Source organism: Aspergillus ochraceoroseus (genome assembly GCF_002846915.1).
Source record: "Aspergillus ochraceoroseus IBT 24754 chromosome Unknown P175scaffold_2, whole genome shotgun sequence".
NCBI classification, from domain to species: domain Eukaryota; kingdom Fungi; phylum Ascomycota; class Eurotiomycetes; order Eurotiales; family Aspergillaceae; genus Aspergillus; species Aspergillus ochraceoroseus.
Window position 1 is genome coordinate 414,314 of NW_024468477.1, and position 25,477 is coordinate 439,790.

Below are 25,477 nucleotides of genomic sequence, written 5' to 3' on the forward strand. Positions count from 1 at the left end.
GTCTAGCTGGCTAGGTAAAATACTTTATTTAGGACAGACAGACAGACAGACAGACAGACAAGACAAGACAGGTTTCGAAGATGCATACCATATACTCAACAACTCATTCAACCCTCAGCCTTGATGTGGAGTTTAGTTTATACTAACTAGACTACCCTAGGTACAGTTACATATTATTATCCTTTCGTCTTATGGAGAAGCAATTTAAAATAAATTCAAAATAAAGAAATCCAATCTCAATTGGCCATGTATATATATATATATATATATATATATATATATACATACATACAGCAGTACGAAACATGCGTTAACGAGCCTCTATCGTATAAATTCAATTCAGGGTATATGTATAAATCAACATGATGATGTATCTCAACTGCAAAAAAAAAAAAAGAAAGAAAAGAACATTTCTTCAAGTCTAATATGATATGGACATGAATTTCATTCTTCACATCATCTCGAGCTTCTCAGCAACCTTGAACTTCGCTCCAGTCTTTTGGCGAATCTCTTCAACCTCCACACCCGGCGCAAGCTCAGTTAGGGTAAGTTCCCCCTTGGTACGGTCGACGTGGAATACACACTAGGCTTTGTTAGAGACGATTCTTACTTCTATTACGATGAAGAAGACATACCAGCTCTGTGATAATCATGCTCACACAGTTCGCTCCTGTCAAGGGCAGTGCGCACTCCGAGACGATCTTTGGGGATCCATCCTTTGCAGTGTGGCTGGTCGCGACAACGATCTTGGTTCGGTCCGGGTTGGAGATTAGGTCCATGGCGCCTCCCATGCCCTTGAATACCTTGCCAGGGATCATGTAGTTGGCTAGGTCGCCTTTGGCACTAACTTGCAGGGCCTATGTCGGGTCAACGAACGCTATTTCTTGGGGTTCAGTAACGGGGAATGGAGGACTCACCCCTAAGATCGAGACGTCGACGTGTCCGCCCCGAATCATGCCGAACGATTCAGTGCTGTCAAAGGTAGCAGCGCCTGGGACCAGGGTGACGGTTTCTTTGCCGGCGTTGATGATATCTCTGTAAAATGGTCAGGATGCTTTCTCAAGGCAGGCCAACACACAATCTCCACTTACGGATCAACTTCGTCTTCTGTGGGGTACGGTCCCTAATGGCAACCACAGTCAGCAATAGCTTCTAATTAAAAGAGAGCCTTTTTGGTCTTACCATTCCGAGAATTCCATTTTCTGACTGAATCCAAACTTTAACCCCCTCCGGCAGCATCGAAGCCGCAATTGTAGGGATTCCTAAATACCCATAAGCATAAATCAACCACCAGGAATTCAAACCCCTTACCAACTCCGAGGTTCACATAGTATCCCTGCTTGAGTTCCTTGGCAGCTCTTTTGGCGATCTTATTGCGTTTGACGATAGCCGGATCCTCTGGTGCAGCGGTGGTGCTTTCATCGTTTGGCGTCCGGAGCTTCACGATTTCAATGTGCTTCTCGCTAGTCGCAGGCACAATCCGATCCACGAATATTCCAGGCAAATCAACATCATTAGGGTCAATTGAGCCAACGGGGACAATATTTTCGGCCTCCACAATGGTCAGAGTAGCTGCCTTGGCCATAATCGGACCGAACGCCTTCGTAGTGTAGCTAAGATCACACAATCAGCATCATCTCAGCACAGTAGTGTCTCCGATAAACCTACCGGAAAACGCAATTCCCGGCCTCGTCTGCCTTCCACGCGCGAAGAATGGCGACATCCCCGGTAAGCGCAGTCTCCATCAAGTATGTCTTGTTGTTGAAAACCCGCGTTTCGCGAGGGTTGCCATGCTCCAGAACCTTACCAGATGCATCAAGCCGTACAGGGATCTTTCCATCCTGGATGTAGGTATCTACAAAAGTTAGTTCGCCCACTTCACGGAATATTGCATTGCTGAACATACGAGCTCCAGTAGCCGTGTAAAAAGCAGGGATGCCAGCTCCTCCTGCGCGCAACCGCTCAGCCAAGGTACCCTGGGGACACAGCTCGATAGCAATGTTCCCCGAGAGGTACTTTTTCTCAAGCGCTTTATTTTTCCCAAGGTAGGATATGATTAGTCGATCGACCTGACCAGAATGTGTCAGCGTAGACAGCCCTCCCTTCCCGGCTGCGCCAGCGTTGTTTGAGACGGCCGTTAGAGAGTGGATGTTCTCGACTCCCCGTCGGTGAATCGCAGATATAATGGTATCTAAAAGAAATATGAATTCCGTGCCCCATCCGATACTATAATTAAAGGCAGATTTCGTTTACCTGCAACTCCACAAAGACCAAATCCGGAGCTAAGAATAGTTGACCCACTCTGGAGGTCAGCGACAGCCTCATCTGCATTTTTGAACAATTTTGAAGCTGAACGATCAATTGCTGGAGCTCGGGCCCGGGTAGATTCTCCAGTGCGAGGTGAAGGAGTAGAATATCTTGCCCGAGCTATCGACGCAACCGGGGGCAAGCATGTTCTCTGATACGCGCGGTAAAGTTGCGGGCGAGCAATGCTGGTCGCCTTCCGGGATAAGGCCGAGACCGAAAGTCGGAGTGTTGCCATGATCCACCAATCTTCTATCCTAATCGATATTTTATTGAAGGATAGAGACAATGAGATGGGATGTGGAAATTCCCAAGGGATCAGTTCTTTTTTTAAGAACGCAAGAGGACGGCACCCGTCGGCTCCCGGAGCTAATTCTGGGTACCGACGGTGGAGATCTGCCGGCCAGACGGACACCTCCCATTCGCGATAATTATATGGAGAATGGCTTCTAATAATACGAGTATGACGTATTGCTTGTCTTAGGGGAGAGGGAGGCTAAATTCTAGATTGCCGGCATCCAGCCAGTCCCAACTCATCATATCATCAAGCGGAACGTCAGGGACACTGGTGCCAAACGCTGTGCCAGCCCGGTTTACAGCGTCAATAATCTGGTCATCAGACATGGCAGAGAACTGCAGCGGTTCCGACCAGAATAATGACGGTGTAAAAGACTGAGTTGTTGTTGGAATCGATCCATAGTCATCTAATGTCGAGGGAGGCCGAAGGGTTTCTGTATGCGCGGCAACGCACGGTTCGTTTGGAGGCTGGGAAGTTGAGCCGACAGGAGGGCGTCGAACGAGTTCACGCAGGAATCTCCCATACAATACCGAAGCTCCGTTTCTATGGCTGGGTGTGGCTCCAACGCGCTCCAGAACACCTGCCGTTTCCTCGATCAGGTTTCGGACACTCGGTGCTAAGCTCGATCTGCTATCTGTTGGCATCACGCTGAGGCTGAGCGCAGAACATGCAGCAAAAGAGATCATAATGACAGTGTTGTTCGGCATCGACTTCAATCGTGCCTCGCCTTGGATGGCAGCTCTCATGACATTCAACGCGGAGGAAAGACCAGCAGCGCGAAAGAATCTCTTGACCTCAAGAGGTGCAGTCGGATGATTGATTACACCGCCATATGTAGAAAGCCTAGTATGTGTGACCAAAATCTCCACGTATGGAGGAAGAGCATATGCTTCATCAGTTAGCTTTTTTTTGTTTCCCAGATAACATATCTTCATTAGAACCTACACTGGCCTTCCCCAATTTCAGGCGCCCAGGTCTGGTACCATTGATCGTAGAAGCTTTCTATAGTGATTTTGATTCTATTGTCGTCAACTCTTAGCATGATAATATCACCCTCCTATACTTACGATTGGGCAGCTCCAGATCCGGTGTTGTTTGTCTGATAGCTATCGCAATTCGATTTGACTTGTTTGAAGAGTCCATCCTAATTGACTACGTTAGAGATGATTTACGACTTTTGCTGAAGTGAGGAAAACGTACCAGGTTTCTTCGGAGGACGGCCATGGAATTCATAGCACCGTCACGAGAATCAGCAAATTCGGAAATATGCCACCGATCGCAGTTCTCAATCAGAGCAGTTGGAGGCACCGTATAGCTTCTCCCCCGAGCTAAACATACTCTACATATCAATGTCAACAAGGAGAAGTAAGTTAAACGGACGGTGGACATTTATCATATACTCACCCCCTCTCGAGAACAAAAAGTGCTATCCAGGCTCTCTCTCTTCTTCGTAAAAGCCTTCGACCCCATTCCGAAGCAGGGTCCACATCATCAAATCCATCAATGTGAAGAGCCCTTCTTGCATCGATGCAGTCGGCTTTCGCAAGCCTTCGTGGAAGGCTGCTGTCGAAGCTCGTTGACGGCAACAATATTTTGTTCAGAGACAAGTCCAGGGCAACGGTCAAAGCCATAGCAATGTAGGAACACGTATCGTCATCGCCTAAACAGTCGCCCGGGGCCATCCAGGGAACATTGACCATGAAGCCTAAGACAATCTCAACCGATCTCAGACGCTGTTTAATAATCATGTTTGCTAAGTATTTGCTGTGCCTTGACAGCCTCTTAGACAACGCAGTCGCAGAGGGTAAGAAGAGCGTAGCTGCAGCCATGATAGAGGTGAAAAGAAAAGCCGACTGGGAGCGGACAAACTCCACGGTGTGGATGAGAGGATCAAGGCCCCATCTCGTATGTGCGAGGTTCTGATGAAAACTGGAAACAGTGAGCTAAAAAAAAAAAAAAAAAAAAAAAAAAAAAAAAAAGGCCTCTCCACCGTGGATTAAAATAGGCAAAGCGAACATACAAAGAGAACAGCGACTCGGCCTCATTCAAAGTAACAAACCCAATCTCAATGGGGTCCATCTCCGGACCAATATCCAGACTTGCTCTAACAGGCACAAAGAAAGATTTGGCCGCAGCCGGGGTACCCTTCACACTCACTGACGGCCCCGCTGACGGCTGCGACACGGTCAGGGACGGCCACGTCTGTGTATCGTGGGCATCATTAGGAGATAGCTGGAGATCCGAGGCGCGCGCAAGCAATTGCAGCGGATTCTCCGCGTCATCCAGGGCTAGATTCTCTCCTGGGTTGATATCACGGGGAAACTGTAAGGGATCCGCGTGGTCAGGATCTTCGGAGAAATCTTCAGTCTCGCTCTGAGGATGATGACGCTTCTGGGTCTTGTTAAGCAGCTCTTGCAAACTCGAGATCAGTTTCTGCGCGGCTTCAGGCCCGGAAGTCTCGGTTTTGGGTCTTTTGATAGCCTGCTCTATCTGGTGCAGTGCTTTTTCAAGGCCTTTGCGTTTGCTAGAGACGATGGTTAGCTATGGGTCAATCGATTCCTTCAAACTTTCTCAACATGTGGGGAGGGAGGCCATACTTCTTTACTCCCTTTTGTCTTCCAACATGGTGGTTCGGTACGACACATTCGAGGTTAGCATGTCTGCATTTGTCACATTGCAGTCCTCCTTCGCTGCGATTGCATCTGATTTTGCTCTTTCTACAGTTGAGGCATGCAGCTTGTCGTCCGTGTGGTGCTTGTTGTGGATTGATCTGTGTCGAATCTTCCATTGCCGCTTGGACCTGCCTATCCTATACTTGGGGGTCAACCCTGGCAATCCATAAGTCGTGAGGAGTTGGCGAAATGTGTTTAAGAGGGTGTGCTCGAGGGTGTGCTCTATTAAGGGGATTGTCGGCTCGACTAATAATTAATCCCCGAGTTAAGCAAAGGCGTAAGTAATGTTGCGATAATTGATGGCGAACCAAGGCAGTCAAATTCGTACCCCGGGGGGTATTATGGTGCGGTATGCAATATTAAGATGGAAATAAAGAAAAAAAAAATGACAGGAAGAAAAAAACATACAATGAGATCTTTCTGTATTAAAAATAAAAAAATGCAAAAAGTAAAGCCGAACGCGGGGGTTGAACCCGCAACCTTGAGATTAAGAGTCTCACGCTCTGCCGATTGAGCTAGCCCGGCTGCTTGTTGAAGGCAGGACAAGATAATTGACTACATTAGCCAGGATTTATCTTTGCACCAATTAATTATTCCCACTTCGCTGAATGACTATACAAACATAGTCCTTCAATGCTAAGCATATGATGAATACACCATCTAGACTTGGAAATTGGCATGCTCCCTGGAAAAGAACCGAGGAAGATAGGTGAACCAATGTACAGTAGAAAAGAAGTATAACAACGACGTGACTCGTAATATGCTCACAATACATGGGCAAGCAGTAATAATATATATCCCACAAGTAACCCGCCAAAAAGATTCAATCAAACCCAAGCAGTTTACGCGCTTTCCATAATTCGCCTAAAATGAGGCATTACGCCGAAGGAACAAGAAAGAAAAAAAAAAAAAAAAAAAAAACACCCCAAATAATCGCGAACATCATACGTCGGCCGTGAATCCTCAATAATGACGAGACCAATATATCAATTTGCTGCCCGCAGAGCCCGCAATCTAGCACCCAACCCATCCTCAAGGTCCACATCAACCTTATCTTGTTCTTTGACCTCCTGCTTCGGCACCGCATCCTGATTCAGCGCCATGCGCAGATCCACCCCGGCGTCATCGGCAAGCTGTTCCATGAGACGATCAACCTCAGTCTCGCCCTCCGCCCCGTACTCCTGCATGGCCACACCCTGAGCGACATCCTCGATGGCACTACTGGCGATCTTGAAGTCCTCCGAACGAGCGAGGAAGTTGTTTGCATGGGAAACCAGAGTCTCAAGGTTAACGCTCTTCGACGCAGCGTCCAGGCCGCGCGACGCCAGTGCCAGAGTGCGCGATGTGTCCCGGGTGCTCTGGGCTGCTTTGAGTTCGTTGATAATCACATCTGCCCGAGCGGCCTCCGCTCGAAGAGTGACCTGTCGTCGCTTCTCGCGCACGGCAGAGCCGGCGTGAATCCGGGCTATTTGGAATTCGCGGTTCTTCATCGCCCTATCGGCTTTGGCTTTTTCGGACTTGAATGTCGCTTCCGCCCGGGCGGCTTCTTTCTTTAGGCGGTTTGAATGCAGCTGGATTTGGAATCGAAGTAATTAGACACATAGCTCTGGAAGACCAAGCTCCCCCCCCCCCCAAAAAAAACGGAGCCAAAGAAGACCGCCACTATGGCATGTGATGGTGGAGGGGATTCTCACCTTGACATTGGTGCGCGCTTCGAAGATGGGGTCTTTTCGGACCATTTTGACTTGTGCTCGAAATAGGAAGAGACTGTGAGATCAAGAAGTAAAGGAATAAACGTAGTGAGACTTCAAAAAAGAGAAGAAAAATCTGGTGTGGCCCTTAGGGAGAGTTTCCAGGCTGGAAGAACACGGCGGGTTCTAGAATTAGAGAAGGGGGGGGGGGGGGCTTTGCGTGGCAACGTCATCCCGATAACCGTATCCGGTGCCCCAGTCCAGGCAGGTATCCAAATTACATAGAATCAGCACCAGACACCCGTCTCAGATAATCCGGTCTGTACTAGTTAACAAGAGCACACGAGGTTGTCAAATTTACGTACAAAAAGAACTACCTACGCAAGGATCTAAGAACCAAGGGGGACCGGATTCTACATTGTGTCGGGGGGCGACACCGATTTACGGGAACCAAAAACTTCGCCGATTGAAATGTGGTCAATATTAGAAGAATGCTGATGATGCTAATGTACAACCTATCGCAAGCCCTTTCCCATCAGTAGAGACGTCAACGCCTCACCGGCACTTGCTGAACTCCGTGAACTCCGTGATACTCTGTAAGACTTTAAAACATTACGCCGCCCGCTTGGTAGTGACTTCAAACCAGTCAAGATTCGTCCGCGTCGTTCTGGCTTCTCCAGGAGATCTAGCGTCAACGCCAGGGTTGATAAGGATTCCCAGCTCCATCTAACCCCTGGGACACCGATAGCCGAAAGGTCTCCCTGAGAGAATTCCTGCCTAACAGCCAGCTGCAATGCCCTGCCCGTCGCATCGCGAAGTGGACGCGCCAAGGCCGGGGTGCACGCTAGAAGTCTGGCAAGAACTCTCGTCCGAAAGACAGTTGGGCGGCTCGATGCCTTCGAGGGAGACAGGCTCGGAGTCAAAATTAACCAAAGAATCAAATGGAAATGCTGATAGATCTCCTGAGTCGAGAACATCAAAGGCGAACCCGTCTTCAATGAGTGAAGGATCTGGCTTAGGGGATGAATCACCGTTGAATAGGCGGTGGAAGTCATCGTCAGAAAGAGGAGCTGTAAGCTCATTTGAAGGGTCATGCTTAAGGCTTGCTCCGAGGTCAAACAGGGGGAGGACGTTTCCATCTCCTTCGAGGCCGGCGACTGACACTGCAGGTCACACAACACCGCTGCAGGATGTTGTGCCAGGTCGGAGGCCTCAGCCAGAGTGGAAGGCTTAAGTGTAGGAGAGTAATCGGTAAGGGCGGGAGTAGGGAAAGGAATTCGGTCGAGGGGGAGCTCGTCACGCTCCTGCTTGAAGAGGGTAGGGGTAAGGGTCGGAGATACTGATGCGGGGGAGGAAGCCATTGGGGTGCTGCCACGGGACCCACGGATCTCTGCTGATAGTTGGGCAACCTGTTGGTTCAAACGGTTGTTTTCGGCCTCCATCTGGGAGAGCCGTTGAAGGAGGAACTGGTTCTGTTGTTCCACCTTGATCTTCTCGTTTTCTAGTTTCTCCATTTCCAGCCTCTTGCGCTCACGCGAAGTCTGAGCGGCTGCACGGTTTCGTAGGACACGCTCGATGCGGCGCTGCTCCTTCTCATCTTCGGTCTTGGCTCGTTTTCTGGGGAGCTGTTAGGAGGGGTTGAAATCACGCTATATACAAGGAATGAGTGGCTACATACCGAGGAGGTAAGTTGGTTTTCGGAACTGGTAATTCCTGGCCCCAGGACTTTCTCTTCTTGGCTGGTTTCTTCTCCTCAGTCTTTGTCTCAGCTGTTCCATCCTTAGATTCCAGGGAGGTATCCGCGGGGGAGACAGTCAGAACGGGGATCTCAGCCGCTGGAGAACCAGGCAGCGAGTCCACTGAGGCGAAGTCGTCTTCCATATTTACTAGAGACAACCGATCTTGGATGTAAAATTCTTCTTTTGCGGTGGGGTATTTTTTTTTTCCCGAACAACTTTCAGACACTGATATCTAGATGATAACGACAATGTCCAGTTGAGAGAAGAGGTTTGTGTTGGGAGACTTGACTTGACGGGTCTAGGTCATCAAGACAAGAGGCCACGGTGTCATAACGGGGGAATGGGAAGCCGGGGAAAGGCCAGATTCCAGCCAGCAGTGAATAGTCTTTGGGGCGCAGGTACCAGAGGGTGCGGGGGGGGGGGGGGGGGGCAAGAGTAAAGGACAAGTGTCCATAAAACAGAAGACACAGTAATCGTGCTTGCAAAAGAGAAGAGCTCAGTCTGATGCTGGGGGAATAGTTGACTCTTTAAAAGGCCAGCGTGGTCCCTTTCAACAAAGGGGCGCAGAGCGTGGTCAGCAAGGGAACGGTAACATTACAGGTAAACCCAGAGTTTGTAGGGGAAATCGACGAGTGGAACGGTATGGTACCGGTAATTCAGCCGGCAGCCCCATCATGTTTCGCCCCCCCTGAAACTCGTGGCAGAAGGGAGAGACTCGAGTCGGTCGTGGTGGAATACTTTCGATGCTCTTCTCCATTCCCATTTTTAGCCAGGAAATTGACCCGCTGACGGGTACAACTATGTATAGTTAAGGGGGTCCTGCAGGTTCATTCTGGTCGTTATTCTGTACTCCTGTACAGTACTCTGGTAAAAAACAATGGAATGCAGGCAGATCCATGGAATCGTGGAATGCCTCCAAACCCACTCACTCCGCTGCACTCGAACCCGAATCTTGGACGAGAGCCAGAACATGGCGCACGCTTCGGGGCTGGAATCATACATGGTGTCATTGAGTCCTACTGTTGGACAATGGAATTAGGAGTTATATGGTGCCATATTAATAGGATATTATTGTGCGTGTATTCAGAGACAATTTCTCACCAGGTGGGGTTTCTAGGTTACCCCTTTAGAATGTGAATAAGATCATAATCATAACTAATTATTATATTATTATTATGATTACTCCTTATTACTCCATAGTTACAGTACACGAGGGAAATGATTCAGACTCCACAAGAGTAGCCAAGTGTGAAATAGTTATGGGAATATATGCAAAACATAAACCATCAAGTCATCAAATTAACGCCCATCCTATCCCAGGCTCATGACCCAACCCAGCGGGGAAGAGTCGTGCCGTGAACCGAAAAAAGAAAAAAAAAAAAAAAAAAAAGAAGAACAACCCAGCGCTTTTTTATGTCTTATAATGTAATATCCATCGTGTCGTCTCCTGCATCCAGCGCATGTTGCATCTCAGGATCGGGCACCACCACCCCTCGTCCCCTACCGGCCAGCAGTTCACGTCTCACCTCGGGTCCAATGTCCTTGTGTCCACGAACCAGCAACAAGTCCAGCAGTGCCTCGCGCTGATCTTCGGTGATATCGTTGCGGTACCGTTGGGCAAAGACCAACAGCGACTGATGCCACAGAACGGGGAGCTTATAAGCTTTGCTCGCGGATGGTCCATCGGTCATCATTTCTTCAGAGGGGTCGCTAGCACGGAATCGGAGGAAGTGGAAGACAAGAGCGTCGATCACTTTGTACGGAAGCGCATATTTCTTCTCCAAGAAAATGCGGATGAAGACGTTAACTGCACCGGTGCTCTCTAGCGACCTCATGGACTGCTCGGCGGCCAGGTCGCACAGGCGGAGCAGAGCTGCAGCGGAGTGCAGAACCGGGATGGAGACACGTGCGATGACCGAAGACACAATGTGGGCTTCCCGCAAGGTGCAGGTGCCCGCAGAGACGAGGGGGAACAGGAACCCCTTGAAGAAACACGCAGGTTTATAGAGCGCCTTCTTCAACGCATTGTAGGTATGGACATTAAGCTTCTTGTGCTCGTAGATTTCTTCGCGGACACGGTCCAGCAACACAGTGGAGATAAACTCCTGTGCAACGGCTGGCTTCGATGAAATGAAGATTCTTGTGCCGGCGTAAACAGCGTTGGCGGTCCAGGACTCCGGGCGGGTGATGGAAAGGAGGGTTGGCCAGTTAGGAACGGAAGGAAGAATCTTGAATGGTTTCGGGAGAGGACCAGATTTATAGCGAGAGAGGATCATACCGACTCTGGTTTGAATTAGGATCTGAGGGGAACATCGTAGGCCTCTTGAGCATGACAAGGATACTCACTTTTCGTACACCTCAACGGCCTTGGCTGGGATTTGAACAGCATCCTCGGGCAATCCACCACCTTGGATTATCGGTCCTGTATGTCCAGCCTGTTTGGCTTCGTGCTCCGCAATCTTTTCCAAAATGAGGTCTGCTAAATTGGTGGTTTGGCCGCTGGCCTCGGGTCCGCTAGGATTGAAGATCGGGTCCTCATCGCCTCGAGGAACGAACTTGTGGAACATATCAAGATCATTGGGGTCGACCTCCTGCTTAGGGTATTAGAGCTGTACTCAAATCAATGCATATGATTACCGCGTGCAGTATTTGCGACATACCACTTCCTCGATTTCCTCCTCATCATCCCACTGTTCCTCATTGAACTTTCCATCGTCATCGGAGAAAACGTCTTCATCATCAAATCGAGATTCAAAATCGAATGCGGTGTTCACTTTCTCTCCTGCTCCTCCCAGAGCCGCTTTTCGCTCCTCGGCTTCCTCATCGGCCAATTCCTGCCCAATCTGCAGAATCTTGCGGGAGGTTTTCGCATCCACGAAGCGTTCCCCCTCTTCCTGATCATCCCCTGACTTCGACTTGCGCTTATTCTTGTTGCTGGGTTGTGTTCGTAGGTGGCCTCCAGTCAAAAGATCCTCAGCAAGAGGATTGTGCCGGCGGGCAGCGGCCGCAGCGCGAGAGGACGTAGCTTTTGGCATTTTTAGGGGTTGTTCTTGCGACACAGCTGCTTGGGCTTATAATCGGGACTAGCAGGGTGTCGGCCTCTTCCTTTCTTCACAGATACACCAAGATAACCTGCCCACCAAAGACAAAACTGGAGCGATCAAGCCTCTTGTCCTGATGGGATCCGCAAAATGTGTGTAAATTTGTAGGTCATGTGACAGATAATTTTGTGGTCAACTTTTTTTTTTTTTTTTTTTGCGAGGGCTAAACTCACCGCCTTTTTTATCAATTCACCGCCCTAAGAACCCCGCCTATCCTCGCCGTCAATCAAACAAACACAGCGTTTTTTCTGCCAGAAGTATATCCCCTGACCGCCCTGGGATCGCGCTTCTCTACGCCAGCCTTTCTTCCTCCCCGTTCATCTTGCACGCGATGATGAGCAGATACTGGTGGTTTTCTCTTTTCTTCACCTGAGGATTATGATTCAATCGAATTTCTTCTAATTGGACAAGGGTCTTATATTTATTGGGATTTTCCAGCACTCTCCTGCTGCAGAAGCCTTACATTAGAAGCACATGTGGAAGCAGTCGGAGCTTCCAGCACCACCTGGCTAACGTGCTCCAGTAAGTAAAATAGGCCGTCATTTCATGTCTGTCCTCTCTGGCACTGGATATGATGATGCTTTATATATGATCCTAGCAGTTACCGTCTTTTACCCCTTTTCTTTCCCTACTCATTCGAGGTGTATTTTTCTTCTGGAAGCCAAGGATGCTGGATCGCTAACAGTATATGCTTTATGCTTGCTTACAGACTCCGTTCATATTTCAATTACTATTACAGGATTATCTCCCTTAACTCCAATCTATTCGAATACCGTGGCATCGACTTCCTGCGCCATCAACGTGGACCGCGTGAAACCCTATATGCGCCTTCTCTCTCTCTCTCTCTCGTGATACCTAGCTACTCTGCCAGTCTTTACGGTTACTACAGAACTGAGACTATCTGATACGGTGTGAACAGCTCATTCTGTGTTGCAGAAATTGGCCTCTCAAGGAAGATTATCCCAACAGACTTCGAGCATCGGACTGTTTTTACCCTAATTTTACATAATGGCGTCTGCTCAGGCTCCAGGCTCCTCTGCGCCGTCTTCCAACATCAACTCCCCAATCCTGCCTCCTGGAACTGCTGCTTTCTTCAATGGACCCTTATCAGATGGCAATGCAAGATCATCTCCAGCACCACTAAGCACAACGTCGGCCCAGGATGGCGTGAGGTCGAAGCGCAACAAACGCGACAGTCGAAAGAAGCGAGAGGCCAAGGGGTTAGATCAGGAGAGCCTGCCACCAAAGAAGAAGTCGGTTGTCGTGCATAATACTGCAGTTGCAAGCTCAGACCTGACCATCCTAAGGCCGCTTCTACTTGCGGAGACACGGGCATCGGATCGCTTACCACCTCAACCACGTCAACTGAACTTTGCCGTCCGCAAAATGTCCGGTGTTATCGGCCAGAGTTGGGATTTTTATGAAGTAGTCGATAAACTTACAAATAAGAATGGCTTCCGCTACAGCTATGCGATCGCCGACCCGGGGTTTCCACACATTAAATACCGCCAGACCGATGTCCCTCCTTACCATGCTCGCTTTAGTTTCGAAGATTCCCCGGCTGCTATACTTTTCGACAAGGAAGCTTTGGCGGTCACAACCACTGAACCATGGCATACTGCGCGGGCTAATGTTTGTGCGCGTGAAGGGACCTACTACTATGAGGCTCGGATCATAAGTGGCATTATGAGTGAATCGGAAACAGTATCATCCACCGGGAATTCGTCACCACCGGCAAGGGGTCACGTACGCCTTGGGTTTGCTCGCCGAGAGGCAGACCTGGATGTCAATGTTGGAGTTGACTGCTACGGCTACGGAATCCGTGACGTTAACGGTGAAGTTGTCAACCGCATGCGCTGCGAATACTTCTTCCCCAAAGGCGAATCAATTCGGGAAGGAGATGTCATCGGGATGCTCATCACCCTTCCACCCCTGTCCCTCCACAAGAAAGTTGTTGAAGGAAGCTACGAGCTGGGATCCGACGGCGACGACACGCCATCCACTTCCGAACCACCTTTTGCCACCAATATTATCCGCGACCGCATTCCGTTCCACTACAAATCCGACTTTTGTTGGCAACAATCCAACGTATTCTCCACCAAACAGCTACGGGATTACGCTTTCAATCTCAAAGAAACACCCACATTTGGACCCCCCTCGCCATTAAACGGCGAAGACGCATCCTTGCGCACTCTCCCGCACTCAAGCATCACAATATACAAGAATGGAGTGAAAATGGGCACCCCGTTCAAGGAACTATACGCCTTCCTCGCCCCCGCAAGTCGACTTGCGAACGGAACCAATAATCTGGGCATCGGTGAGCGCGAGAACGCCGACGACGGCTTAATTGGCTACTACCCAGCCGTCAGCTGCTACGGCGGCGGCGCCGTTGAATGTCGCTTCGAGGGCCCCTGGTGGATCGGTCCGCCCTCGCATACGGAAACCGGGGACCCCATCGTCGGGATCGGCGAGCGCTTCAACGAGCAGATCGCCGAGGACATTGTCGCGGACATCGTCGACGAAGTCGAGGCAATGTTTGTCTGGGGTGGTGTCGACGGCGACGTGGTCGGGAACACGGAGATGGATGGCCCAGGCCCAGGCCCAGGAGCAGTCGGAGGCTCCGAGGTACTCAAGGGTGGCGGTGTTGGCGTCGCATATGAGTCGTCGACCCTGGCGCCGAATGGTCCTGGAATCGGCTCTGGACCCGCCGCCGAGAATACTAGTACTGGCGGAGCTGATACTCTCGGCGGCGCGGGCCGGACTTCGTTTGAAGATGCCATGATGAGTGTAGGCGCGACGAGCACGCCGAATGCAGAGGCATCTGCTGCTGCGGAACCAGAAGATACGGTCATGGATGGGGTTTAAGCGTTATAAATGTATGTTATACGAGGTATTAATATCGTTCAGCTGTTGTGCTGGCTTTCATGTATATCAAGGACTATTGTATCACACACACACATAGAGAGAGAGAGAGAGAGAGACTGTATTCATCTAGTCTTTTATACGGCTAATTATACATACAATATACTAGTAATAGTTACATGGCCCATCTGGTTCTTTTTTTTTTTTTTTTCTTTTATCACCACAGACAAGCGGCCAAGTCAGGATTATTCCCCCTTTCCAGCGCCAGATTAAATAAAGGGAAACGGTGTATGTAGGTATTGATACAAAAAAAAAAAAAAAAAAAAAAAAAAACCCCCCCAAAAAATGTCATAGAATACATGCTTTACATCTTACATCCCTCTAAAAGTTCTCCTACTTTGAGCACGAGCTCGTCATCTCCGTACTGGCCGACGATTTGCACACCGGTCAGATCTTCGTTATCCTTGGCCTCGCGGCCGTGATTTCCAGGAACTGGGATTGATATCGCGGGGAGGCCAGCCAGGCTCGCAGGCACAGTGAAAACATCGTTGACGTAGGCATCCAGCGGTGACTTTGTCCGGCTGGCGTGTGTGAGATCCGATATGGTCGGTGGGGGAGACGGGGCAGTCGGGCAGATGAGGACATCTACGCCAGGTTGTTTGGCTCTTCGTTCTACGTCCAAGGTCTGCCGTGATAAGGGGTGCTCTGCTCGGAAAACGGCATTGAAGTCCTGTTGGACGAGACGTCGGATGCGCTGGGCCTGGAGAAAATAATTATCGATGGCTTGGGCACTCAGACTAAATGCACCCAAAAGGATTCGTCTCTGGACTTCTGCGCCAAATCCCTCGCCCCTTGTGTTGGCGTACAGATATCTTTCCGGGCCACTATCCCCCCCGCCTGCACTGCCGGAACCTTCAGAGCGGGTTCCATATCTGACGCCGTCGTATTTGGCGAGGTTCGACGAGGCCTCTGCTGGGGCCAGAATATAGTATGCTGACAGGGCCAGCTTTGTCATCGGAAGGGAGATTGGTTGAATGCTGTGCCCTTGCTCGCGCATGTACTCTAGCGATCGGTGCCAAGCGCGTCGAACCGAGGGAGTCAGCTCGGAGATGTTATATTCAACCGGCACGCCGATTCTGAGAGGCGACGATGTCGAGCGCGAGGCGAGGTGGGGCGGCGATGATATTCGGGATCGAGATGAGGGGGAAAGACTCGTCGGATCGCGTGGGTCATGGTGGTTGAGGATGTCTGCGTCCCAAGCGTGGATTAGCGACGGATGCGCGCGTAGGGGTTATTATATTAGATCATCAAGAGAAGGCATACTGAAGACATCCCCGACTGTGGACGTTGTTTTTGCGAGAATCCCGACAGTGTCCAGGGAGTTTGCATAAGCAACTACCCCCCACCTCGAGATTAATCCGTACGAGGGTTTAAAGCCAACGACCCCAGTGTACGCAGCAGGGAGTCGGATAGAACCGCCCGTATCGGTCCCCAGTGCCCTGACCAATGTGTATTAGCAACCTGAGTCCGAAGTCGAGTATGTAGGGGACGCCATACACATAGCATTGGTCGGTAGCAACGGCCACAGCACTTCCACCAGAACTCCCACCGGCGGAAAGATGATCTAAATCGGCCTGGCGCCGTGCACTTTTCACAGGTCCGAATCGCGAATGAGTAGAATGAGATCCCATTCCAAATTCATCGAGATTGGTCTTTCCAGCCACGACCCCCCCGGCATCTTCCAACTGTCGAACCACTGTCGCGTTGAATGGACTCGTGAAGGTCTCGAGAGATTTTGAAGCGCATGTTGTGGGAAAATCACGGGTGCATATGTTATCTTTGAGAGCAATCAATCGGCCGTCTATTTTTGATTTCGATTTCCCTGTTGAACAGAAACAAAAAGCAGTTAATTATGTAGATATTGGAGCTTGGAATAGTTGAGATTATTCCGTACCCTGATTTCTGCGGAGGTCCGCATCCTGGACCTTCTCTTGCCATTTCCCCACGTCGCGGCGTAACGGGGCTATGAAAGCATTTAGAGCAAGATGGGAGCTCTGGTTAGCGATATATCTCTCTGCTTCGAGCAAGAGGGACATTTAGGCCGCTTGGGGGGTGGATTGGCGAAAGCTGCAGGGTGACTAGAGGAGGAGGAGCGGTTATCTTCTTTTTGTCGGGCCGAGGAATAATAATATACATACATATGTAATCATGAGAAAACGTTCCGCCGACGACGTCATCCGTGCTTTGCTTCCTTCTCACGAACTAACCCCCCTACCTCTTACACAAGATCATCAGTCGATATGTTCTCCCGCTGTGTCGCTCGATCCGCGGTCGGGTCTACGCCGTTTCAGACCTCCGTGGTGAAATCCCGCATCATTTCGCATCATCTGTCCTCGGTTACGACTACGCGTCAATGTTGGGGTCCGATTTCGAATCCGTGGGTTGATGGTCGGAGATATATTTCTGTCTATGGGTACACACAGGCAAAGGCCCTCGTGTATTCGCGTTACGGAGAGCCACAGGATGTTTTACAGTACGGGAGTCCCCCCGGTCCGCGCGTACAGAAAGCCAAGGGAGACAAGCTCATAACGGATCTGATTCTAGGCTTCACAAACATTCGATCTCCGCCCCCAATGGGTCTCAGGTTAATCTCCGTCTGCTCGCGGCGCCTATGAACCCTGCCGATATCAACCAGATCCAGGGAGTGTATCCGAGCAAACCGACCTTCCAGACAACCATTGGCACGCAGGATCCGTCCGCGATTGGTGGAAATGAGGGCGCATTCGAAGTTATCGCCACAGGCCCTGGGGTTCAGGGTCTGGCTCAGGGGGACTGGGTCATTATGAAACGAACGGGCCAGGGTACTTGGCGCACCCATGCCCAGCTGGACGAGTCCCAGTTGATTAAGATCGAGAATAAAGAGGGCTTGACGCCCCTGCAAGTCAGCACCGTCAGCGTAAATCCCGTCACGGCTTACCGGATGATGAAGGACTTTTGTGACTGGGACTGGCTGCGTACTGGCGAGGAGTGGCTCATCCAGAATGGAGCGAACAGCGGCGTGGGACGTGCCGCGATCCAGCTGGGACGGGAATGGGGTATCAAGACGCTCAACGTGGTGCGGGAGAGAAAGACCCCCGAGGAGACCGAGGCCTTGAAGCAGGAGCTCAAAGACCTGGGTGCGACTGCAGTGGTCACCGAGGCGGAGCTGCTTTCCCGCGACTTCCGGAATATGGTCCACGAACTCACCAGGCAGGGTAAGGAGCCGATTAGACTGGCGTTGAACTGTGTGGGGGGGAAGAATGCGACGGCTCTGGCGAAAGCCCTCGCCCCTGGCTCCCATATGGTCACTTACGGCGCCATGTCAAAGCAGCCCGTTGCGTTGCCGTCTGGCCTGTTGATCTTTAAGAACCTCGTGTTTGACGGCTTCTGGGTGAGCAGATGGGGGGACAAGAACCCCCAACTGAAGCAAAACACCATCAGTGACGTCCTCGAATTGACCCGCGCAGGTAAATTCAAGGATATCCCTGTCGATGAGATCAAATGGAGTTGGAATACTGAAGCTCCCGAGCTCATTGCCGCTGTGCAGGAGACCCTGACGGGATACCGTAGTGGGAAGGGTCTGCTCACGTTTGAAGGCGATGATTAAGAGTTGTTCCTACCTGAAAGTGTATTATGCAAATTAATAGCAGAATCACGGGGATGAAAATTCAGCGGGTTGTCTGTCTACAAGGGAATAATAATATATCTAATTGTATGGGTATCTGTCCGAGGTGGGCGATTCGCGATCCAAACGCCATAGTATATGGTTAAAAAAAAGGGGAGAAGGGGGGGGGGGGGGGGGGGGGTTGGGACACCAGATGTAATGATGGAATACATGTTTTGATCATGCGTCGCAGCTCCAGTTATTCTTCACCCAGTCTACAATGAGATCCGTTAAGGTCGTGGACGGCATGTAGATGTCGCTATCCCGAGCGAAATCAACATCCAGTCGAACGAATTTGGCAGCTAGGGACACGTAAGACTCTATAAAATCAACGTAGACCAGGTCTACTGTTGGAGGCGCTACGGATTGCTCATGTCCGATAAGAGGGCTGATGCAATTTGGGACCTGATAGAAGGATATTGGCGAATGAATGGTATCATCGCCATCCATGCCCAAGTCATCAATAGTGGTGTATCCGGGCACCACCTTAGGCTCCGAGAGATCGTCACCGAAAATTGGATCCTGGGTAGTAAGGTATGTTTCGATCATGGACGTGTGATGGTTCCCCACCTGGCCCATGCCGAGGCCCTGTTGATATGCAGCTTGCTCAGGCGAAGCAAGCGTCCAAATCGGCGACGCGCCTGCCTCTGCCTTGGCTGCCAAAATCTGCGGCTGTTTATTCAACACCTCGACAATCAATTGCGCTTGGTCATACGGAACGTCCTTCACATAGCGGAAACCACTCGTAAAGGGAGATACTATGTATGCCGAGTCCCTGGTGAATGGTCCCTTGAACAGATCAAAGCGCAGGGCACCGGTGTTTACGATAGCGACAGCGGGCTTTCCCAACCTGGCACTATCTTTCAACTGGTCCGGAAGCACTTGGGTCTCCAGTAAAGTGTATATGCTATTTTCGCTGGTGTGGGGGACACGAGACATCCAGAAAGTTTGCGGAACACATCCGTAGACTTCGTCGAGCTTGAGGGCATTTCTAGATTGCTGAATAAGGTGAGATACGTTGCGGCCATTCTCCGTAGGGAATGTCTCGTTATCAAGACCAGTGTGGTGGTAGAAGGAAAAGAGATTGTTTTCAATATACTTCCGGTTGAAGGTGGGAGCCGTGGACGCGGGCTCTACTTGTCCGGCCCCAACAGGCAAACCATCAATGGACATGAATCCGATGGTTTCCATAAAACGCCCGCTGGCCAGGCCGTATGCGCTAGAATCGTACCGGGCAGCGTCGCGGATGTGGTAGTGACCACCAAAGAATGCGATTGGCTTGTCCTCATGGAAAGCCCTGATAGCTTTGAAGATGGCGTCGCTTTCTTTGGAATGAACCGGAACATGTCCAAACACCACGAACAGGTCTACTTCCTCGTCCCTGACAGCTTCCTGGAACCAATTTTCGGTGACCGTTTGCTCTACCGGCTGGACGACGGTATTGTTATAGTTCTTGGTGAAGTCAAAAAGGAAACCAAACGCCACTATGCGAATCCCCTGGTTCTTCGTGGTGAATTTCTTAAACCGTGGAGCCAAGGGCACCAGTTCTCCGGTCGTGGGATGAAAGATGTCGATATTGGACGCGAGGTAGTGGCCGCTGAAGTTGGGCACGGTATTCAGAAACTCCGCCTCTGCCGTGTGCTTTTTGTACAGCTCATGATTTCCGGAGCACAGGAGGTCGATGTGTTGTTGTCGCAAGATTTCCGAGACGTAGACGCCTTGAGGGTTTGATGAGTCGTACAGACCGTTTCCTTCTACCCGGTCGCCCGTATCAATCACCAAGAGATCCCAGCCATGGGCGTCAGCCTTCTCACGCATCCGGGTTGCAAATGAGACGTAATCACCCCAATCGGCGGAATAAGAAGGTCTACCATAGAGTTAATTAGCGTATAGTTTTCTCAGCTCATCGATATCATAGAGACAACATACTCCTGCAGATGACCCGCCAGCCAGCCATGAGTATCCGTAGTATGAAGAAAATTAAGCTGACCCCATTTCAAATCGCGTAACGGGACTGCGATGGGATCTGGAGCTGAAGGTTGGACGGCTTGAACGGTGGAGAAGGCAGAGAGGAGAGCGAGGAGGACGAGGGTCGAATTCATGATGTTTGTTGACCAGCAACGATATCGGCAGCAAAAAGCTAGTTTTCAGAGGCCAGTAACGGGAAAAGCATTCTATCAAAGCTGATCTCGACTAAAATAACCAGGAAGCTATACAAATGGGCATCGGAGGAGGGATTCCCGCGGGAATCTCCGCGATCAGAGAGTGTCAGAAGAAGGATCCGGTGAAGCAGTGCTTAGTCATCCCGATCCCAACACTCTCTCGACAGGAACTCACCAAAAAATCGCATCTCCGAACGAGTCTGGGATTCTCTTTTCTGTGAATTTGGCAGCGGAGTCATTTGCGAACATCACTCTTGATCCTCTTGGTATTTTCTACAGCGTGGCCATGGCGTCTCCCCGACTTTTCCGACCCGCAGCTCGTCTGCTTTCTTCGCGCCTGTCTGCGACCCCCATCCGTCCTGCCTTTTCTCAGCCCTGCACACCTTCGATTCTGCGCTTTCGGGGATATGCGACCGAGAACGGTACCAAGGAGGTCACTGTCCGTGATGCTCTGAACGAGGCTCTCGCGGAGGAGCTGGAGAGCAACCCCAAGACCTTTCTCCTGGGTGAGGAGGTTGCGCAGTACAATGGAGCGTAAGGCTTCCCTTCTCGAACAACTGAATCATCATTTCTGGCTGTATCGCGGTGTTAATTATCGCGTGTGTGAAATAGTTACAAAGTCACTCGAGGTCTTTTGGATCGCTTTGGCTCCAAGAGGGTGATTGACACCCCCATTACGGAAGCAGGATTTTGCGGGTTGGCAGTTGGTGCCGCTCTGGCTGGATTGCACCCCATTGTGAGTCTCAAGAGTTAAATACAGAAATTCCTTTACCAAAAATAAGCAGGTGAAAGGAGTGCTGACCAATTGATCTCCAAATAGTGCGAATTCATGACCTTCAACTTCGCCATGCAGGCTATTGATCATGTTATCAACTCTGCCGCCAGAACACACTACATGTCTGGAGGTATCCAGCCTTGTAACATCACCTTCCGTGGTCCTAATGGATTCGCAGCTGGTGTTGCCGCTCAGCACTCCCAGGACTTCTCTGCCTGGTACGGTAGCATTCCCGGTCTGAAGGTCGTTAGCCCTTGGAGTGCTGAGGATGCCAAGGGTCTGTTGAAGGCCGCCATTCGCGACCCTAACCCCGTCGTTTTTCTGGAGAACGAGTACGTATCACATCGAGACCCTTTTTGGGGGGGGGGGGGGGGTTTGAGATTCTTCCTGGACTGGACTAATATCGGATAGACTTATGTACGGCCAGACTTTCCCCATGAGCGAGGCTGCTCAGAAGGATGATTTTGTCCTTCCTCTCGGCAAGGCTAAGATCGAACGCCCCGGAAAGGACCTGACGATTGTCACTCTCTCGCGCTGCGTTGGACTGTCTCTCAACGCTGCTGCTGAGCTGAAGCAGAAGTACGGTGTGGAGGCTGAGGTTATCAACCTCCGCTCCATCAAGCCTCTTGATGTCGAGACCATCATCCAGTCTCTCAAGAAGACTGGCCGCCTGATGTGTGTTGAGTCCGGCTACCCTATGTTTGGCATTTCTTCCGAGATTCTCGCTCTGGCGATGGAGTACGGCTTTGATTATCTGACTGCTCCTGCGGTCCGCGTTACTGGTGCTGAGGTGCCCACCCCTTACGCCCACGGACTGGAGTTGATGAGCTTCCCCCAGGAGGATACTATTGTCAGCCAGGCTGCCAAGCTACTGCGATTGTAAATTTGCTGTTTGTGAGTAGGTAGTTACAAGGGGGTGTTGGGACAGATTTTGAGATGTAATACACCCGACCACACGCAGTACCCTTTTTTTTTTGTTGCCTGCTGTCCTCTTTTTTTTCCCCCCCCGTTCCCGTTTTTAACAGATTTTTCTCGATTCTGTACGATTATACTCAAAGCATCATCAACCTTAGACCAAAAATCCGGAGCACGTTACCAGTCAAGTCTATGCTCGTCTTTCCAGCCATATCTCACTGGCGTTGGTTGTGGGATGATAACTCCAAAAAATATATATTCAATAAAAATACAATTAAAAATCAAAGCCCGAATCGCGTATTATTCGTTAAATAAATAAAAAAAAAAAAAATTGGTCATACTTAATTCGTCCGCATAGGTTTATACAATCCTCAGAAATAAAGAGAAAACAAGCGCCATTTGAGCACACCGATATAACGCCCTTAAGTGTACAGCTCCCATCCATCCCATCAAATCGGTCGTCCCTAATATCCGACCTCGGAGTTTGGATCACGCCGTAGAAGCCTGCACGCCTGCACAGCCAGGAAAGCAGTCGGTCGGTTTTCGAGGATCATAGTATCCCCCACCGACGGTCTCAGCCAGGTACTCTTCTTCGGTGTCGCTTTCGGCCTGGTCTTCCTGCACGGGATGCGAGGGCTGAGCGGCGGCGGCATTAGTCGTATCCTCGCCGTTGATCCCCTCGTCGCCGTCGTTATCGTCGTCGTCGTCGTCGTCTCCGAGCACATTCTTCTTCGTCGGCGCTGCCGCAGAAACCGGACCCTTCACTTTGGTAAAAGAGCTTTTGAACCCTCCCTTCTTGAAGCCCCCGCCGCCGCCGCCACCACCGGTACTGCTACTGGTAGCACCACCGGTACTATTATTTCCGGGTCCTGCGCCGGAGAAGGCCTTGCCTGTATCGAGAACTCTTAGTCCGGCTTCGGCATCGGCCTTTCTCTCCGCCCGTCGTGCTTTCTCGGCTGCATTGGGGTCGCGCGATAACTGCTTGAGATCCTGCAGGCGTTTGCGGTGTTGGTGGTCGTAGGATGAAATGTGGGCTTCGTATTCCGGGTGTCGGGAGTAGGATTTATTGCACAGAGTGCAGGTGAAGGAGCTGAGAGCTGAGCGTGCCGATTCGGTCTATCGTGCAATCAGTGGGTTGGTTTCGCATGAGCGACAGGAGGGAGGGAGGGAGGGGGAATTTGTATCGCACCTTCGGAGCTGGGTTTGCAAATCCTCGCTGTGAGGGTCAAATGGCCCAGTAAGCGACCGGCCGGGGGGGGGGACAGACTGTATTTCGGAGGTGGTGAGAGAAGACTTACCGGCGCCATGTCAGCTCACCAGGAAATCAACCTTGAAAATTGAAGGCGCAAGTTCCAAGTGGAATGATTAGCTTAAATCTGGCAAAAGCGCTGAACGAAGCCTGGCTTGATGGAATATAGCCCAACTGTTTCCCGCAAAGCCAATCAGGGCGTCGAAAGGAAGATGACGATCGAAATAAAAAAAAGAATCCAAGACTTGTTGGGACAAAGATCCGAACTGGACTCGAATTTGCAGGTTCTTTAGCTGTTGGGTAGAGGAGTTAAAAACTCATTTTGAGGCCGAATTAATTGATATAGTTACATACCACGCGACAGTGCCAAAACTTTGCTTTCCAATTGATTTTACTTTTTATTTTTCAATCATGCAGTAACCTCATAGATTTCATACTTTCTGAATATCTGGTTGTTGATCCAAAATTCCCTTCCATCTCGCAATGGCTTCTCTCCCAACGCGAGATGAGATTGACACCAAATCCATCCTCTCTATGCAAGAGCTGGATCCCTCTCCCGTGGCTGAGACATTCCCTGACATAGAACCGGGCGATTACCAGCAGAAACTACAGCCCAAGCCCGAATCGCCGCCGAATAGCTGGGGAGAACGATTTGCGGCGGTTAAATTGGGTCTCCGTGGGCAAAACTGGGACTCCTGGCGTAAGTTGACCCCAGGACTGACTTCACACTTGTGTTGTATAACTAGTTGTTGACCACAGCGGCCAATCCATTCTAGTATCCGCCCTCCAACGATACTCAACTTACCCTCCCAGCTTGTTCGTTGCGCTCCATTTCGCCAATACCTCCCTCATCCCACTGGCGACGCGATCCGTCCCCGAAAGCGAAACGTATCTCCTCCTGACACGACCCATCTACCAGTCTCCCTCCCTCGAACATGCCATCTTGACTCTCCCCGTCCTGGTCCACATCGCCTCCGGAATATGTCTCCGCAATATTCGGTCGTCGCGGCGAGCTCGCCTGTACGGGGCTGAGACCCGCACCCAACGATCGGCCCTGACTTTCTGGCCGCGGATGAGTTTGCAGGCTCGTCTCGGATACGTCTTCACCCCATTACTCGGCACCCATGTCCTCGTCAATCGGGTTGCGCCGCTGATGGTCGACGGGGGCAGTTCGGGGATCGGTCTGGGATATGTGGCGCATGGGATCGCGCGCAGTCCCGTTTTCTGGAACATCTACTACCTCGTTTTTGTCACTGTCGGCGTGTGGCACGTTGTTGGCGGGCTGGCTTCGTGGATGGGGTGGAGGGTCACCACGGCGCAGAAGACGCGCGGCAGCAAAAAGGGCTCCCTCGAAGGCTACCTGGGCTATGGCGAAAGTGATCAGCACATCAAGCGGCGCCGGAGAATGTGGTGGACTGTCAATGGGATTGCTGCGCTGGGGGCTTCTCTCTGGCTTGCTGGCGCGCTTGGAGTGGTTGGACGTGCTGGGCTCGGTTCAGGCTGGGAGGCAACCAACTGGAATAACATCTACAGCCAGGTGCCTGCCATTGGGAGCTGGCTCTGAGACAATATTTGATATTGAACTCGACCGTTTGGACCCTGCGAATTTCCTGTGTGCGGTTAGTTTTGACTCTTTTTCATCATCGGCCCAGATCAGACCTGTCCCTTCATGTGGTTTAACAAGCAACCAGCAGACTCTTTTCAAATCCCTTTTTACCTTTAATGCCGCGCCTCCGAACATAGATAGTCAACCTTTTACAACCAGAATGAATGTGAGGGGACCTGTGAAAATAACACTGAAAATGACCGCTCCTAGGGCCACAAACAGCTGTATTCCCACCTATAATCTAGGATCAGCAGGGTGATAGTACATCCGTAACAATGGCTAGCTGGAGATCCCCTAATTCTGCAGATAGACATAGTACCTAAATTATATCCCTTCTACTTGGGAGTAACCATTGGCCTACATTTCCAGCAGTTGACATTTTCTTGTCTTACAGAAAACC

The 25,477-nt window shown here is 50.6% G+C and overlaps 12 protein-coding genes and 1 non-coding gene across 13 annotated transcripts; 4 read left to right on the top strand and 9 right to left on the bottom strand.

Moving 5' to 3' along the window:
• Positions 1-451: 451 nt before the first annotated feature.
• P175DRAFT_0490812 (3-oxoacid CoA-transferase) lies at positions 452-2,542 on the bottom strand (the record flags this gene model as incomplete). The annotated part of the gene is made up of 8 exons (XM_040895809.1): positions 452-583; positions 636-857; positions 918-1,035; positions 1,092-1,123; positions 1,183-1,262; positions 1,312-1,613; positions 1,669-2,191; positions 2,254-2,542. The coding sequence occupies 8 exons, from the start codon at positions 2,540-2,542 to the stop codon at positions 452-454; spliced, it is 1,698 nt and encodes a 565-aa protein (XP_040753734.1).
• A 242-nt stretch (positions 2,543-2,784) lies between these two features.
• Positions 2,785-5,390, bottom strand: P175DRAFT_0507196 (uncharacterized protein; the record flags this gene model as incomplete). The annotated part of the gene is made up of 7 exons (XM_040898249.1): positions 2,785-3,491; positions 3,548-3,621; positions 3,670-3,727; positions 3,775-3,941; positions 4,007-4,531; positions 4,623-5,126; positions 5,200-5,390. The coding sequence occupies 7 exons, from the start codon at positions 5,388-5,390 to the stop codon at positions 2,785-2,787; spliced, it is 2,226 nt and encodes a 741-aa protein (XP_040753735.1).
• Positions 5,391-5,726: 336 nt separating this feature from the next.
• On the bottom strand, positions 5,727-5,799 carry P175DRAFT_0t50. Its single transcript has one exon. It is a non-coding gene; the product is annotated as a tRNA-Lys (tRNA).
• Positions 5,800-5,961: 162 nt separating this feature from the next.
• On the bottom strand, positions 5,962-7,138 carry P175DRAFT_0473172 (putative SNF7 family protein Fti1/Did2). Its single transcript, XM_040895160.1, has 2 exons — positions 6,969-7,138; positions 5,962-6,845 (listed from the first exon to the last, which is right to left on the bottom strand). The coding sequence occupies exons 1-2, from the start codon at positions 7,011-7,013 to the stop codon at positions 6,261-6,263; spliced, it is 630 nt and encodes a 209-aa protein (XP_040753736.1). The 5' UTR covers positions 7,014-7,138; the 3' UTR covers positions 5,962-6,260.
• Positions 7,139-7,225: 87 nt separating this feature from the next.
• On the bottom strand, positions 7,226-9,102 carry hacA (transcription factor HAC1). The gene is made up of 2 exons (XM_040896600.1): positions 8,644-9,102; positions 7,226-8,582 (listed from the first exon to the last, which is right to left on the bottom strand). Exons 1-2 carry the CDS (start codon positions 8,844-8,846, stop codon positions 7,481-7,483), a joined length of 1,305 nt encoding a protein of 434 aa, XP_040753737.1. The 5' UTR covers positions 8,847-9,102; the 3' UTR covers positions 7,226-7,480.
• Positions 9,103-10,122: 1,020 nt separating this feature from the next.
• On the bottom strand, positions 10,123-11,883 carry P175DRAFT_0514440 (snoRNA-binding rRNA-processing protein ENP1; the record flags this gene model as incomplete). The annotated part of the gene is made up of 3 exons (XM_040898808.1): positions 11,365-11,883; positions 11,051-11,295; positions 10,123-10,987 (listed from the first exon to the last, which is right to left on the bottom strand). The coding sequence occupies exons 1-3, from the start codon at positions 11,737-11,739 to the stop codon at positions 10,123-10,125; spliced, it is 1,485 nt and encodes a 494-aa protein (XP_040753738.1). The 5' UTR covers positions 11,740-11,883.
• Positions 11,884-12,790: 907 nt separating this feature from the next.
• On the top strand, positions 12,791-14,847 carry P175DRAFT_0498879 (SPRY domain-containing protein). The gene has a single exon (XM_040896601.1). It carries the CDS (start codon positions 12,814-12,816, stop codon positions 14,668-14,670), a length of 1,857 nt encoding a protein of 618 aa, XP_040753739.1. The 5' UTR covers positions 12,791-12,813; the 3' UTR covers positions 14,671-14,847.
• A 153-nt stretch (positions 14,848-15,000) lies between these two features.
• On the bottom strand, positions 15,001-16,790 carry P175DRAFT_0452640 (glutamyl-tRNA(Gln) amidotransferase subunit HER2). Its single transcript, XM_040894523.1, has 4 exons — positions 16,622-16,790; positions 16,225-16,549; positions 15,991-16,166; positions 15,001-15,915 (listed from the first exon to the last, which is right to left on the bottom strand). Exons 1-4 carry the CDS (start codon positions 16,761-16,763, stop codon positions 15,032-15,034), a joined length of 1,527 nt encoding a protein of 508 aa, XP_040753740.1. The 5' UTR covers positions 16,764-16,790; the 3' UTR covers positions 15,001-15,031.
• Positions 16,791-16,889: 99 nt separating this feature from the next.
• Positions 16,890-18,397, top strand: P175DRAFT_0498881 (enoyl-[acyl-carrier-protein] reductase). Its single transcript, XM_040896602.1, has 2 exons — positions 16,890-17,200; positions 17,272-18,397. The coding sequence occupies exons 1-2, from the start codon at positions 16,968-16,970 to the stop codon at positions 18,311-18,313; spliced, it is 1,275 nt and encodes a 424-aa protein (XP_040753741.1). The 5' UTR covers positions 16,890-16,967; the 3' UTR covers positions 18,314-18,397.
• Positions 18,398-18,494: 97 nt separating this feature from the next.
• Positions 18,495-20,601, bottom strand: P175DRAFT_0498882 (metallophosphoesterase family protein). The gene is made up of 2 exons (XM_040896603.1): positions 20,300-20,601; positions 18,495-20,237 (listed from the first exon to the last, which is right to left on the bottom strand). The coding sequence occupies exons 1-2, from the start codon at positions 20,470-20,472 to the stop codon at positions 18,551-18,553; spliced, it is 1,860 nt and encodes a 619-aa protein (XP_040753742.1). The 5' UTR covers positions 20,473-20,601; the 3' UTR covers positions 18,495-18,550.
• A 131-nt stretch (positions 20,602-20,732) lies between these two features.
• Positions 20,733-22,347, top strand: P175DRAFT_0498883 (pyruvate dehydrogenase (acetyl-transferring) subunit E1 beta). The gene is made up of 4 exons (XM_040896604.1): positions 20,733-21,066; positions 21,145-21,268; positions 21,353-21,639; positions 21,719-22,347. The coding sequence occupies exons 1-4, from the start codon at positions 20,819-20,821 to the stop codon at positions 22,188-22,190; spliced, it is 1,131 nt and encodes a 376-aa protein (XP_040753743.1). The 5' UTR covers positions 20,733-20,818; the 3' UTR covers positions 22,191-22,347.
• A 184-nt stretch (positions 22,348-22,531) lies between these two features.
• Positions 22,532-23,766, bottom strand: P175DRAFT_0452653 (putative C2H2 finger domain protein). The gene is made up of 3 exons (XM_040894524.1): positions 23,521-23,766; positions 23,412-23,438; positions 22,532-23,338 (listed from the first exon to the last, which is right to left on the bottom strand). Exons 1-3 carry the CDS (start codon positions 23,527-23,529, stop codon positions 22,712-22,714), a joined length of 663 nt encoding a protein of 220 aa, XP_040753744.1. The 5' UTR covers positions 23,530-23,766; the 3' UTR covers positions 22,532-22,711.
• Positions 23,537-25,288, top strand: P175DRAFT_0555030 (MCP1 family protein). Its single transcript, XM_040900602.1, has 2 exons — positions 23,537-24,171; positions 24,248-25,288. Exons 1-2 carry the CDS (start codon positions 23,955-23,957, stop codon positions 25,033-25,035), a joined length of 1,005 nt encoding a protein of 334 aa, XP_040753745.1. The 5' UTR covers positions 23,537-23,954; the 3' UTR covers positions 25,036-25,288.
• The last annotated feature ends 189 nt before the right edge of the window (positions 25,289-25,477 follow it).